Raw genomic sequence first — 12,520 nt, forward strand, 5'->3', positions numbered from 1 at the left:
TCATAGTCGGCTCGGATTCAGCTGCTGTACTAAGTACTGTACCTATCTGAATAAGCGTTTGAACCTGCCCTAGTTCTTACTGAAATCAATGCGACAGTGTTACCTAACGAATCTAGTACCCATGTATCATGTATATATGTGATGAAAGTCGTTGTTAGAACGACCCACAATTATAGGAATAATATCAAAGTTTAACATTTATTCGTTGAATAAATTCCGAACAACAACAAAATTATGTTGTTTTACATTCTAACCGGCTATATTATCTCATGGTTCACCTACCATTTACGATAATACCCCTGCAAATTGAACTCTATTCCGACGATCGAAAAACATTTTAAGCAGCAAGTATGACATCATCCGACGTAGCCTGCGGAGTGCGGCGAGTCGCAGAGAAATAGCGTCTCAGTATAGGAAACCACCTCACGCCGAACCAACGTTCTAAATATATTTGTGTACTGTTAATTACTCATTTACATCATGGCCAACGTTTTAGGTAAGTGACGATAAACAGTTAAACCTGCTTTGCTATAAAATTATTTTCATTAGCTTTATAAAATAAAATATAACCGTATGGCATAAAATTTACGTACCTAGGTAATTTAAATACTTAGACGCTACTGACAGTGTTTTTGTTAAAAATGATCTTTTTAAATTGATTTTACCTAAGTATATAAAATACCTATTTACCTATTTGTATTTTGTGTTATTTTGGCACAAGGCCAAAGCCGGGTGTGGTGATGCGGCGTCCGATTCGTTAGGATCAATAGAAAAATAATATTTTTAAAGGATAGTGATTATGTCTGAGGATTATGTGCTTTATTGCAAGTGGGATAAGTATTTTAATTTTCTGGAAGCTATAAATCTATTTTGATCGGACTCTCTTCCATCACACAGCAACAGCGTAAATATTTTTAGTAGGCAATAGCAATAACAGCTACAGTGCGTAGTGCGTACCTAGGTAGGTTCACCTACATTAGAGTAACTTCATCTCTTGTTATTTATTCTACTTCTACTAGCTTCTTGCTGTAGCCGTTACAAATAATGACACTATTAGACTAGAGTAGATAATTTTTGAAACAAAAAAAAATCGCAGTCGGATGAAACCCATTAGAAAAGGAGGGGAATATGATAAAAATGTTAGGAAAAATAAATTACGGTCAATCCGAGTTCGGGAAGCGGGAGGCGGGAGCTTTTAAGAGAAAAAAATGGTTTCTCTCGATTTCCGACAAAACTACAAGTCCTATAGAAAAAAGTTCAATGGCAAAGTTGTAGGTAATTAAAAGTTCTACAACTTTTGTATTCACAATTTTTTCACATAACCTAAAAATTTAGATGAAAAATTCAAAAAACCAAGTTTTTGGTCTTTTATTTCTATCTACTTCAAAATTTATTTTTTTTCTACGAAATTTGGTGGAAACTTACTTTATTATGTCCCAAATACACTGTAATTTATTTGATTGAAAATATTTATTTTTTCGCCTTATTTTGAATTAATACCAAAAAAACAACCTAATTTTCAATCGAAAAGTCACCCGTCAAAATATCAGCTTTTTTCAAAAACTTGGGGTGTCTTTTATTCATTGAAATCTCTACTTTCATATGGTGTAAAAAAAATAAACACCACCATAGTAAATGTTCTCAGGAAATGCATACAAACAGTCTGAAAATTAGCTTTTACTAAATCAGGCACACTTCTCGAACTACCTGAAATGTTTTTATCGACATCATTTTGCTTTTGAATATGCTGTAAAATATTAAACTTAGAACAGATAATTATTTTTCTTTTGAAATATTACCGAAAAGCCGATACAAGAGAAGATATAGAGTTCAAGAAGTGTGCCTGATTTAGTAAAAGCTCATTATCACACTGTTTGTATGCATTTCCTGAGAACATTTACTATGGTTGTGTTTATTTTTTTTACACCATAATATGAAAGTAGAGATTTCAATGAATAAAAGGCACCCCAAGTTTTTGAAAAAAGCTGATATTTTGACGGGTGACTTTTCGATTGAAAATTAGGTTGTTTTTTTGGTATTAATTCAAAATAAGGCGAAAAAATAAATATTTTCAATCAAATAAATTACAGTGTATTTGGGACATAATAAAGTAAGTTTCCACCAAATTTCGTAGAAAAAAAATAAATTTTGAAGTAGATAGAAATAAAATACCAAAAACTTGGTTTTTTGAATTTTTCACCTAAATTTTTAGGTTATGTGAAAAAATTGTGAATACAAAAGTTGTAGAACTTTTAATTACCTACAACTTTGCCATTGAACTTTTTTCTATAGGACTTGTAGTTTTGTCGGAAATCGAGAGAAACCATTTTTTTCTCTTAAAAGCTCCCCCCTCCCGCTTCCCGAACTCGGATTGACCGTAATTTATTTTTCCTTACATTTTTATCATATTCCCCTCCTTTTCTAATGGGTGTCATCCGACTGCGATTTTTTTTATCTTTTCATTATTTTCAAAGGCTTTTACCCCAGTCTATATGTGAAGTAGGTGTAATAATTGTAATGTGTTAAGCCTTGATTGAAGCTAACAATGAGATCATATTATTATTTTGCTATTGTCACTACTTTTACATGACTATTATAATACGTACTTACCTACTGTCTACTAATTAATATAATTATGTACTTAATCCGTGAGATTTTTACATTGTTTTAAATAGGAAGGTACCTAGGTAGGTATGTAGTCATTTGAAAAATACGAAACTATAGATTCTGTTGGAAGATCATAATAATATATTATGTAGGTACCTAAATGTTATAATATAAATTCGTAAGTTAGGTACCTATTTGCTTTTCATTTTTAAGTTGATCTGGTACTTTTCCTCTTCGTACATCGACCTTCATATTAATGTGATATTAATTTGCGAAGTAGGTAAGTACATATAGGTAGTAGGTAATTGCATTAATTGTACATTATTAGGGTGTGCGATATTGTAGTATGGATACATAATACCTACTTACTTTTAAATTTAAACAGATAATAGAAAATTACTTTAAAAGGATTTGAAATATAAAGGGACAATAATTAACTTTACCGCCTAACTACCTACGTACTTACCATCATTTTCTGTAGGTACTATAGTAATCTTCTCGGATAGCCTAGTTATGATGAAAAGAAATGGTTATCCATACATCAGATTAAATTGGTTTCGTTTTATTGAATTGACACTAAGGTCGTTATGAATCGATTGTATAAGATGACATCATCACGAAGCGAAGAACGCAGGCCCTATTTAGTATGCGGTATGCCAGTACTATGTAGGTAGTTTAAATAACATGTTTGTGTACACAGTATACAGTACACAAACGTTATGTAACGTAAATTTTCTTGTATGGGGCGTTTTCGTGGATTATAAGATAGTTATAAATTAATAATTATAGTAATTAACTAGGTACAATCGTGTGTAAAATTTACCACGATTAGTAACTTATCTTTTAGATGTGTCACGACCGTTAAAAATTTTTCGAAACGAAACTTAGTTATTTATGAATAGGTACCTGTATATGTATATAATAAATAAATTACAACAAATCCATTCCTTCTATAAACAATAATTATAAGAGCCAAGATAATTTAATAATTCGATTATATACCTACTAACCACTTTTGCATAAACAAATAGCATAATCTGACCGATGTGAATACAAGGTTACATAAAATTGTGAGAATAACCTTGGCCTTCAAAATATTGTTGTTGAAAAAACGAAAGTACCTAACTAGTCTTTTCTTCATTAGGTAGCTTATATTATTCATATTTAAAGTCTGTACATGAATATAATGTACCTAATAGTCTAACTACTTTTTTAAGAATGTTGCGTAGAAAAGATGCAGTCTAATGACGGCAACTTTTCTACGCCCATACCTGGAGTATGTTTGCTTCAGTCAATCTCCGGAATAGCTGGGGCCGATTTGACGTGACTTTCACAAGAAGATAACTTAGTTAAAAGGAGTTACATACAATTTGAAGTATTCTAAAAAATAATTGTGGCTGAGAAAATATCATGTATATTTGATGTGCTATTTGATATCGAGGGAGTCATCTATACTAATATTATAAAGAGGAAAAGTTTGTAAGTATGTATGTAAGTATGTATGTATGTATGTATGGTTTTCACGCATAAACTACTGGACCGATTTCAAAAATTCTTTCACCATTAGAAAGCTGCATCTTTACTGAGCAACATAGGCTATATTGCATTTTCAAAAAAATTAGAGATCCTTACCAAAAATGCAATAATGTAACCCAAGGTGTAAAAAAATCCTCAATAAAACTTCTGTCATCGCGTGCGCTGCGGAATCTATTGAAGATAGAACAAAAAAATGTTCTACGATATTATAGAATGAATCAATATCTGCAAGAAAGTCCGCGATACCATATGTCCATCTTCAGTAGTTAAGTTACTACAACAACTTTTTTACGTTTTCAAAGTAAATAGAAGTGCCGACAGTAATCAAACCATGTTATCCATACACATATATTAATCCTTATCCCATTAAATGATGTTTTACTATAGACTGTTTCAATACCAGCAAAATACTTTTTAAATGAAAAGAATTGGATATTCCATTCAAAAGATATAACGAATTTTTTAAAGTGTCAATCTACAGAAAATAGTAGGTATACTGTTCGAGCAGGCCGTAGTGCGGGGGTCACGGAGGAATTCTACCAATATGCGTCTTGACGGAACACAGTGGGGTTTTGGTCGGTAGGAATCCGACATAACCCACGGCCCCTCCCCCGGAGGCCGAGGGTATCTATGAAAGATTTCCCCACTAAAACAAAAAAAAAGGCCGTAGTGCGGGACGGGGTAAAGGTGATTTTCATGTGATTAAAAATTAAACCTATAGTCCGACCTATAGTAGACTTTTCACTGTAACGATATCGCTATCTATGCGGGTGAAACCGCAGGGCATTGCTAGTCTATTTATAAATATAGACCTATTGAATTGGAATGTAATGCGACTCGTATGACAATTTGTACGTAGAACGGTATATTTGCTCGAAAGCACACTGGAAGAATAATTGAGTTGGCTAAATCGTGTAGGTTCACTGCGTACCTTCTACTGCGTTGAGCTGAATACTAAAATTGACTCATAATGAATTCTAATTGAGCTGATGCACAGTTAAGGCAAAACTTGTGACAAATATGGATTGCAGGAAGTAGTTGAAAAATAATGAAATGGTCGATAATAATATTATATGAAACGTGAGAAATACTAATTTTATATCACGTTCTTTAGCATTGCAATTTTAAAAAGAACAATAGAATCCTATATATTTTCACAGTTATTTTTACATACACCTTTGTAAAATATTTATTAATTGAAATTGCAGATGTGGCTACGCAGGACAATCTCCAATACCAGTTCTTCCCTGTACCCAGTGGCTCCGTGCAGTTCAAAGTTCGTACAGCTAATGATGCCCACGTTGCTCTCACAATGGGACCACAAGAGTCCAATCCGATGTATGAGGTAAAAAAAAGCTTCATTTTATATGACTATACTAGCTGTCCCGGCAAACGTTGTTCTGCCTTACTCTTATCATTTAGGAGGATCAAAAATAGATGTCCGATCCTCCTACAGATGCACAAAAAATTTCATGAGGTCAAGCCGTTCACGCGATCAAAAACTGCGACACATGAATTGTATAAGAATATTAGATTATTATTTTACTAACATACGATTAACGCAGAATGAGAATAATATTCCAATGCAAATATGTAAGTACTACTATATTTAAATTATTTGCTTTCAGATTTTCATTGGAGGATGGGGAAACACAAAGAGTGTCATCAGAAGAAACAAGACGAAACCAGACAAAGTTGAAATTGAAACACCTGGCATCGTGAACGGTGGTGAATTCCGCGGCTTCTGGGTGCGTTGGGACGGCGGCATCGTGTCAGCTGGCCGTGAAGGAGAAGCCATTCCCTTCATCTCCTGGTCCGACCCTGAACCGTTCCCAGTTGCCTTCGTAGGAGTGTGCACCGGTTGGGGAGCGACAGGCACATGGAAAATCGAAGGTATTTTTAAACAAAATAAATTGCAAAATGTACCCAACTAAATGTAGTACATATTCAAAATTATGTTATGTATATGTATACTACGACCAATCTATTCAGATGGAGCTGAGTTCAATACTCCAGACAACCTTGAATATAAGTTCGGACCAGTCGCCGCTGGCACTCTAGAACTGGATTTCCGTGGTCCTCACAACTGCCACATTTGTCTGACGCCTGCGCCTGCTGAAATCGAGCCAATCTATGAAATTATCCTCGGAGGATGGGAAAACACTAAATCTGTGATCAGATACTGCAAACAAAAACCTGAAAAGGTAGTGGCATGTGCTGTTGTCGGCGATTCATTTCTGTAGAATCGAGAATAATAATTGTGACTTACCGTAGGTGACCGTCCCGACTCCGGGTATTATGAATGTCAACGAGTTTAAAAAGTTCATCGTCGAATGGCGCTGTGGAAGATTGACAATTCGTGACGGAAGCTCAGGCCAAGTTCTTATGGATTGGACCGATTCGGCTCCATTCCCAATAACGCATTTCGGTATCCGCACCTGTTGGGGTGCTCGGGGCAATTGGCGCATCCGTCATTTCAACAAAAGTGGCGCCGAACAAATTCGTTGAGTGTTTTAATTATTTGAATGATCGCTTTAATTTGTATTGCTATATAAATTCCACTGTATTTTATAGATACTCACGATTTAACAGTGTGTATAACTAAAATTAAATAGGAACAATAGAAAATCGTAATTTTTCCAGTCTTCTTGTTGTTATTTATAACAAAACTACTTCGAAGAGTTCGGCCTTTGTGGTATGTTGATGTTAATTGTTGGGTACATTTTGTTTCGATCTCTGCTTTGTCAATTTTTAATTTGCAAGTCACTAATTCATATAGCTACCGGCATTGAATACTCTAACAGCCAGATGTCGCATAGCTTGTAACATATCTTCAATTTCCGTTTTATTACTTATTGATACTTTTTTACTTCTTTTTATTTGTGTTTATATCCTCATGCATCGTGAATCTGTCGATATTGAATTGATTCCTCAACGAATGATCTTGAAATTGCAGTGCCTCCATCTGCCCCATCAGCCGCGGCTCTATACAGTCCCCCTCCCGGCTACCCCGGCGTGGCTCCCGTTGGAGGAGCTGGCGTGTGGGTGGACGCTAATTCCGGCCAAGTGCCCCCTGGTGCAGTCGTCGGTGGCCAAGACTGCTCCGGTGAACCTCTATATGTAGCTAGGGCACAACACGAAGGTGCGATGCTCCCTGGCAAAGTGGTATCTTCACACGGATGCGCTTACGTACCGTGGGGTGGACAGGAACACGGAAAGCCTCAATATCAAGTATGTTTATTTATTTATTTATTTATTTCAGGTAACAGACAATAAATTGTACAGACCCATATTATAAATACCTTACAGACTAACATACATATAATAATTTAAAACTAAACTATATGTATAAATCCTGGAGTGATAACTTTGTATGTTTCAGATAAGTAAGTCAGGCACATTTAATGAATTTATCGTTGTTTTACCTTGTTTTATAATCTCATATTTTAACAAAAGATATTAACATCGTTGTGAAAAATGGTGATAATTTCATTTTATCTGTGAAAGAACTATTACTAGATACTATCAATGTCTATCAAATACCTACAAATGAAAAAAACTGGAACCACTTTTCAATTTAATCTACTCTGCAGGTTCTGGTAGGTGGTCCCGGCAACTGGGTGCCCACCAGCGGCTCCAACCTTCCCCCGGGAGCGTTCCCCGGCGGCGAGACCGAAGCCGGTGAGCCCTTGTACATCGGCAGAGTGCGCCATGAGGGCAGCATCACCACCGGCAAGGTGCAACAATCCCACGGTGTATGCTACATCTCGTTCGCTGGACAAGAACTCGGTTTCCCCGATTATGAAGTCCTGGTCGCCTAAGCAACTATGTAGAACCGCAGACCACTAAAATACCTAGGTATTTTTTATTGGTTTGGGTGTAGAAAGTTATTAAATCGCGCCTAATCCAGCTACTGAAGAGCTTGTTAATGCAATTACTACAAATAATAAGACTTAAGTTATGTATATTTTTCACGCTATTTTATAAATTATTTATTACGGATGCATGCATCAGCATTATACGTAGTCATCACTGAGTATATTTTAAATAAATTGTTGAGACAAAGCTTTGTTTTATTTCTGATCCTTATGCAATTAAAATTGCATGCAATAAAATAATGGCGACGTGAATCGTACTTAAATTATGAAGCAAATTGCACATGTTATTATGTTATATGTAATAAGTGATAACTATTTGTCAGTAAAAGGGTTTATGTAAAAATAAGTACTAAAAATATTAAGATATACCTAATTTAATTTATTTTATTAACATAATAATATATTAAACATCAAGTATAATCACAGTTAAATTAAACAATAAACAATCATTTTGCATATTACATACCTACACCATAATATTTAATACTTTACAGTTTACACACAAATTGTTAAAATCATAAAAAGTGAAGTCCCGTGTCCCCGTAGTGGGGTAAGGGGCAGATGCATTATTCATACATCTGTTTCACTGATCGATTTTCTTTAGGGACAAGTAGGTGATCAGCCTTCTGTGTCCTGCCAGACCGAGACATTTTTTTTTCTTCGTCTCTACCGGGAATCGAACCCAGGACCCCTCGGTTCTACGCTTACGCGTCAACCACTGTACCAAGGAGGCGGTCGTTAAAATCATGATGTAATTTATATTTTACTTGGCAGTTCTAATTTTAAGAGAAGCTACGCTCGGTTTACTTATACATATTTACATATTTTAAGACCAAAACATAAAACACCTTTTTCTTATTTTTTTTTTCTGTCATGCTTTTTATGTCCGTTCTGTGTAACTGATTTAATTGGACAAGAGTGTAGTGACCACAAAATTTTATTTAGATAACTTATTAGATACCTTGGAACATATTTTATCGCATATTGCGGAGAAAGTCGCCGTTTTAATCTAGTGTGCTATATCCAGAATACAGCTACAAAATTAAAAATCGACGTCTTCATCAGAATATGAATCAGAAGCAATTTCAAAGTCGACGTGGCGGTAAATTTTATCAGCTATATATTTGTTGGAGTGGGGTTGGATTAAAATTTCAAATTCACTCATCCCTACCTCATCCCCTAGATATGGAATATAGCAGACTTTATGTGACGGTTGTACTTTTCCTGGTATATAATGGCCTTGGTGTTCCACCCGTCCGACGTAAAGGACTTCAGCGTTGGACCCTTCAGAGCGGCCAGCTTCTATTGCCTCCACTGGTATCCTGTCAAACTTTGTTTTAACCCACCTTAAGTCATATCCACAAAGAACCTGAAACCATAAGTCAACATGTCAGTTACTCATAAAAGTTAACTGTAAGAGGTTATTTAAAGTGATTTTCTCATCTTAAGTCGTAGTCGATTTTAATCAATGCTGAATCATTTTATTTTTTTTACAAGTTGACCCATCAGATGTCGCCTGTGTTGATAATTAATTGGTCTCGTAATTTTTTTAATTATTCTTATGTTAAATCCTTCTGCGGACAATAAAATATATAACAAAAAAACAATATACAATCGAAATCGGTTCAAGTGCACGACAATAAAATATATTACAAAAAAACAATATACAATCGAAATCGGTTCAAGTGCACGACAATAAAATATATTACAAAAAAACAATATACAATCGAAATCGGTTCAAGTGCACGACAATAAAATATATTACAAAAAAACAATATACAATCGAAATCGGTTCAAGTGCACAATTGAAACCGATTTCGATTGTATATTGTTTTTTTGTTATATATTTTATTGTCCGCAGAAGGATTTAACATAAGAATATAGCAAGATAGCAAGATATTTTAAAATTTCAGGAAATATTTCTGTTGCCGCTATAACAACAAATACTTAAAAACTAAATAAAATAAATTTAATGGTACTCCTATTTAACAAATGTCTATTTTTGTTTGATTTTGATACAGACTTTACTTCTGTTACTGAACAACAAACTTGAAAATCAATATATTATGTAACTAAATAATCTTGATACTTACATCAAATTCAGTTTTCTCATGTGCCTGACCACCCCAAGATATGAAACCGAGGCCCATGGATGGTACAAATTTGCCGGGAGTCAGTGAGCCGCTATGTTTAGCCCTGATTATATAAAGGAATTCATTTTCATATCCGCCTATAAATGAGTCATCAGGCAATTGTACATCAGCTGCCACCCACTGAGCTTTCCCCGATTTCAATGGTACAGAAAGTGGCTTTTCAATTACTGGTGGCACTGCAATAAAAGGACAGTTAAAATGTTGTGTATTACGACATTCCTATAAGTCCAATATTCCCAATTGAAAAGGTAATGTCAAAGGGACATTTAAGTATAAAAGACTACATCCATAGGTACTAATATTATAAATGCGAAAGTAACTCTGTCTGTCTGTCTGTTACTCAATCACGCCTAAACTACTGAACCAATTTTCATGAAATTTGGTATTGAGATATTTTGATACCCGAGAAAGGACATAGGCTACTTTTTATCCCGGGAAAATGACGCAATCCCGGAAATCCCACGGGAACGAGAACTATGCGGGTTTTTTGACTGCGTGGGCGAAGTTGCACATAAATAAAACCATAAATATAAAAAAAGAAACTTAATAAAACAAAACTTATTTCAATGCAGTATATGAGTACTCACACAACAATTTCCAATGTACTACATTCCCGAAGCCAGAACATGTGACATACTTTATATTATCCAAGTCAATTTCCATTTTAGTTGCAAGTGGTTTTGGATTATCAAATACACCCACTTTCAAAGTGTTATTAGACCATAATAACCAAAACTTCTTGTATTCATTTTGAGATAATATGTTTGGTGTATAGGCAATATTTGAGTTTTCTGCTTCATCATCATTATTAGTGCTTTTTATCCAAGTTCTACCTTCTCTTGCTATATAAACCTTATAAATTAAAAGAAATATGAATAAAACTAAAATTTACAGTTTAAAATTTAATCTTATGATACTCTAATAATAATTAAGAATTTTTAATCCTATCCTAATAATTCCTATTCCTACTAATCCTAATACTATTATAAAGGCGAAAGTTTGTATGTATGGCTGTTTGTTACTCTTTCACGCAAATACTACTGAACCGATTACAATGAAATTAAGCACACATATAGAGGGTAACTTGGATTAACACATAGGATAAGTTTTATCCCGGAAATCCCACGGGAACGGGTTTTTCTTTGAAAACGCGGGCGAAGCCGCGGGCGGAAAGCTAGTATTATAAATGTGAAAGTTTGTGAGGATGTGTAAGTGTTTGTTACTCTTTCACGCAAATACTACTGAACCAATTACAATGAAATTTAGCACACATATAGAGGGCAACTTGGATTAACACATAGGATAGGTTTTATCCCAGAAATCCCACGGGAACGGGAATAATAAAGTATTTATTCTCTAACATATAACTGAACAGTCTTCTTCTGTTTGCAATAGACTCAAAAACTCAATTGGAGTTGTCCCTTATGGACATTTAAGTATACAATTTGTTAAGTTTAAAATTTTCAGAATATATTAGAGAAATGCATTGAGATAATATTACTACGTATGGAGGAGACACCACGAACAAAATCTGTGCGCCATTTTTTGCTCTAACTAAGTTTTAAAAATGATTATCTAGTTAGGTACTTACCGATAAAAGTTATTCCTTTGCACTTTTCCGTATTATTTGTGCAATATCTTAACACACACGAAGGCATATTTGATGCGTTTCACTTTAAAACAAATAAAAAATGAGCGTGCAGTTACGCCATATGGCGTATGTTGAGCGGAACTTAAGTGTACATCACTTATGTTGCGCGGTGTCGTCTCCATATGTATATCTCAATGGAGAAATGAGAAATAGTTTTCTTACCCAATAGTTGCAGAGCTCATTCATGTTCTTGGATATTCCAATAGCCGCACCTCCTCGAGACTTCACGTAGAATATTAAACCACTTCCACATAATTTGTATGATAAGTTTTGGTGACATTGTAGAGTACTAAATTCTTGAAAAACATAAAATACCTTTATGCCTAAAACGTTCCTCAAAAAATATGCAGAAAGCGAAATTATTTACATACCAATTACTTCACCCATAGTTTTGTTCTACAATCCAATAAACTTTAAATTATTTTCATTGATTTACACATTTATTTCTTTATCTCTATCTTTTTATTGTGTCTAAATATTGAAATCGCTGATCATTGATGACTTAAAGTATTAAATAATTATTGTTGTTATTCAACAATCATGAATAAGCTCTCAGCAACATCAATAAATATTGACATTAAATAAGATTTTTTTTTTTTTTTTTTTTTCTGTTATGGCAAGAAGCTAAAACTATTTGCCAGTGTCAAGTAAAAGGTAGGGAATCCATACACGGGAAAATATGATAGTACGATATT

The 12,520-nt window shown here is 34.3% G+C and overlaps 2 protein-coding genes across 3 annotated transcripts; one reads left to right on the plus strand and one right to left on the minus strand.

Moving 5' to 3' along the window:
- The first annotated feature begins 335 nt into the window (after positions 1–335).
- LOC149487578 (uncharacterized) lies at positions 336–8,208 on the plus strand. Of its 2 annotated transcripts, XM_089696067.1 has the most exons (7): positions 336–496; positions 5,352–5,488; positions 5,772–6,036; positions 6,136–6,347; positions 6,418–6,646; positions 7,100–7,374; positions 7,737–8,208. In XM_089696067.1, the coding sequence occupies exons 1-7, from the start codon at positions 481–483 to the stop codon at positions 7,962–7,964; spliced, it is 1,362 nt and encodes a 453-aa protein (XP_089552193.1). In that variant the 5' UTR covers positions 336–480; the 3' UTR covers positions 7,965–8,208. The 2 variants fall into 2 exon arrangements, with proteins under 2 accessions (XP_089552193.1, XP_089552194.1); XM_089696068.1 differs by lacking the exons at positions 6,136–6,347; positions 6,418–6,646.
- Positions 8,209–8,974: 766 nt separating this feature from the next.
- Positions 8,975–12,385, minus strand: LOC149487579 (uncharacterized). Its single transcript, XM_089696142.1, has 5 exons — positions 12,197–12,385; positions 11,988–12,121; positions 10,762–11,026; positions 10,115–10,350; positions 8,975–9,390 (listed from the first exon to the last, which is right to left on the minus strand). Exons 1-5 carry the CDS (start codon positions 12,210–12,212, stop codon positions 9,064–9,066), a joined length of 978 nt encoding a protein of 325 aa, XP_089552268.1. The 5' UTR covers positions 12,213–12,385; the 3' UTR covers positions 8,975–9,063.
- Between the last annotated feature and the right edge of the window lie 135 nt (positions 12,386–12,520).

This window comes from Colias philodice, chromosome 6 (genome assembly GCF_061535455.1).
Source record: "Colias philodice isolate Cphi_HAF_F1 chromosome 6, ilColPhil1 Martin Lab GWU primary, whole genome shotgun sequence".
NCBI classification, from domain to species: Eukaryota; Metazoa; Arthropoda; class Insecta; order Lepidoptera; family Pieridae; genus Colias; species Colias philodice.

What these genes read in the sequence shown, in the direction of transcription:
- LOC149487579 (XM_089696142.1), bottom strand. An exon ending in ATGAGCTCTGCAACTATTGG is followed by an intron (nt 11,027 to 11,987) that starts GTAAGAAAACTA and finishes TTAATTTATAAG; the next exon opens with GTTTATATAGCAAGAGAAGG. An exon ending in ATGAGAAAACTGAATTTGAT is followed by an intron (nt 9,391 to 10,114) that starts GTAAGTATCAAG and finishes TTATGGTTTCAG; the next exon opens with GTTCTTTGTGGATATGACTT.
- LOC149487578 (XM_089696067.1), top strand. An exon ending in AGTCCAATCCGATGTATGAG is followed by an intron (nt 5,489 to 5,771) that starts GTAAAAAAAAGC and finishes ATTTGCTTTCAG; the next exon opens with ATTTTCATTGGAGGATGGGG. An exon ending in AGGCACATGGAAAATCGAAG is followed by an intron (nt 6,037 to 6,135) that starts GTATTTTTAAAC and finishes CAATCTATTCAG; the next exon opens with ATGGAGCTGAGTTCAATACT.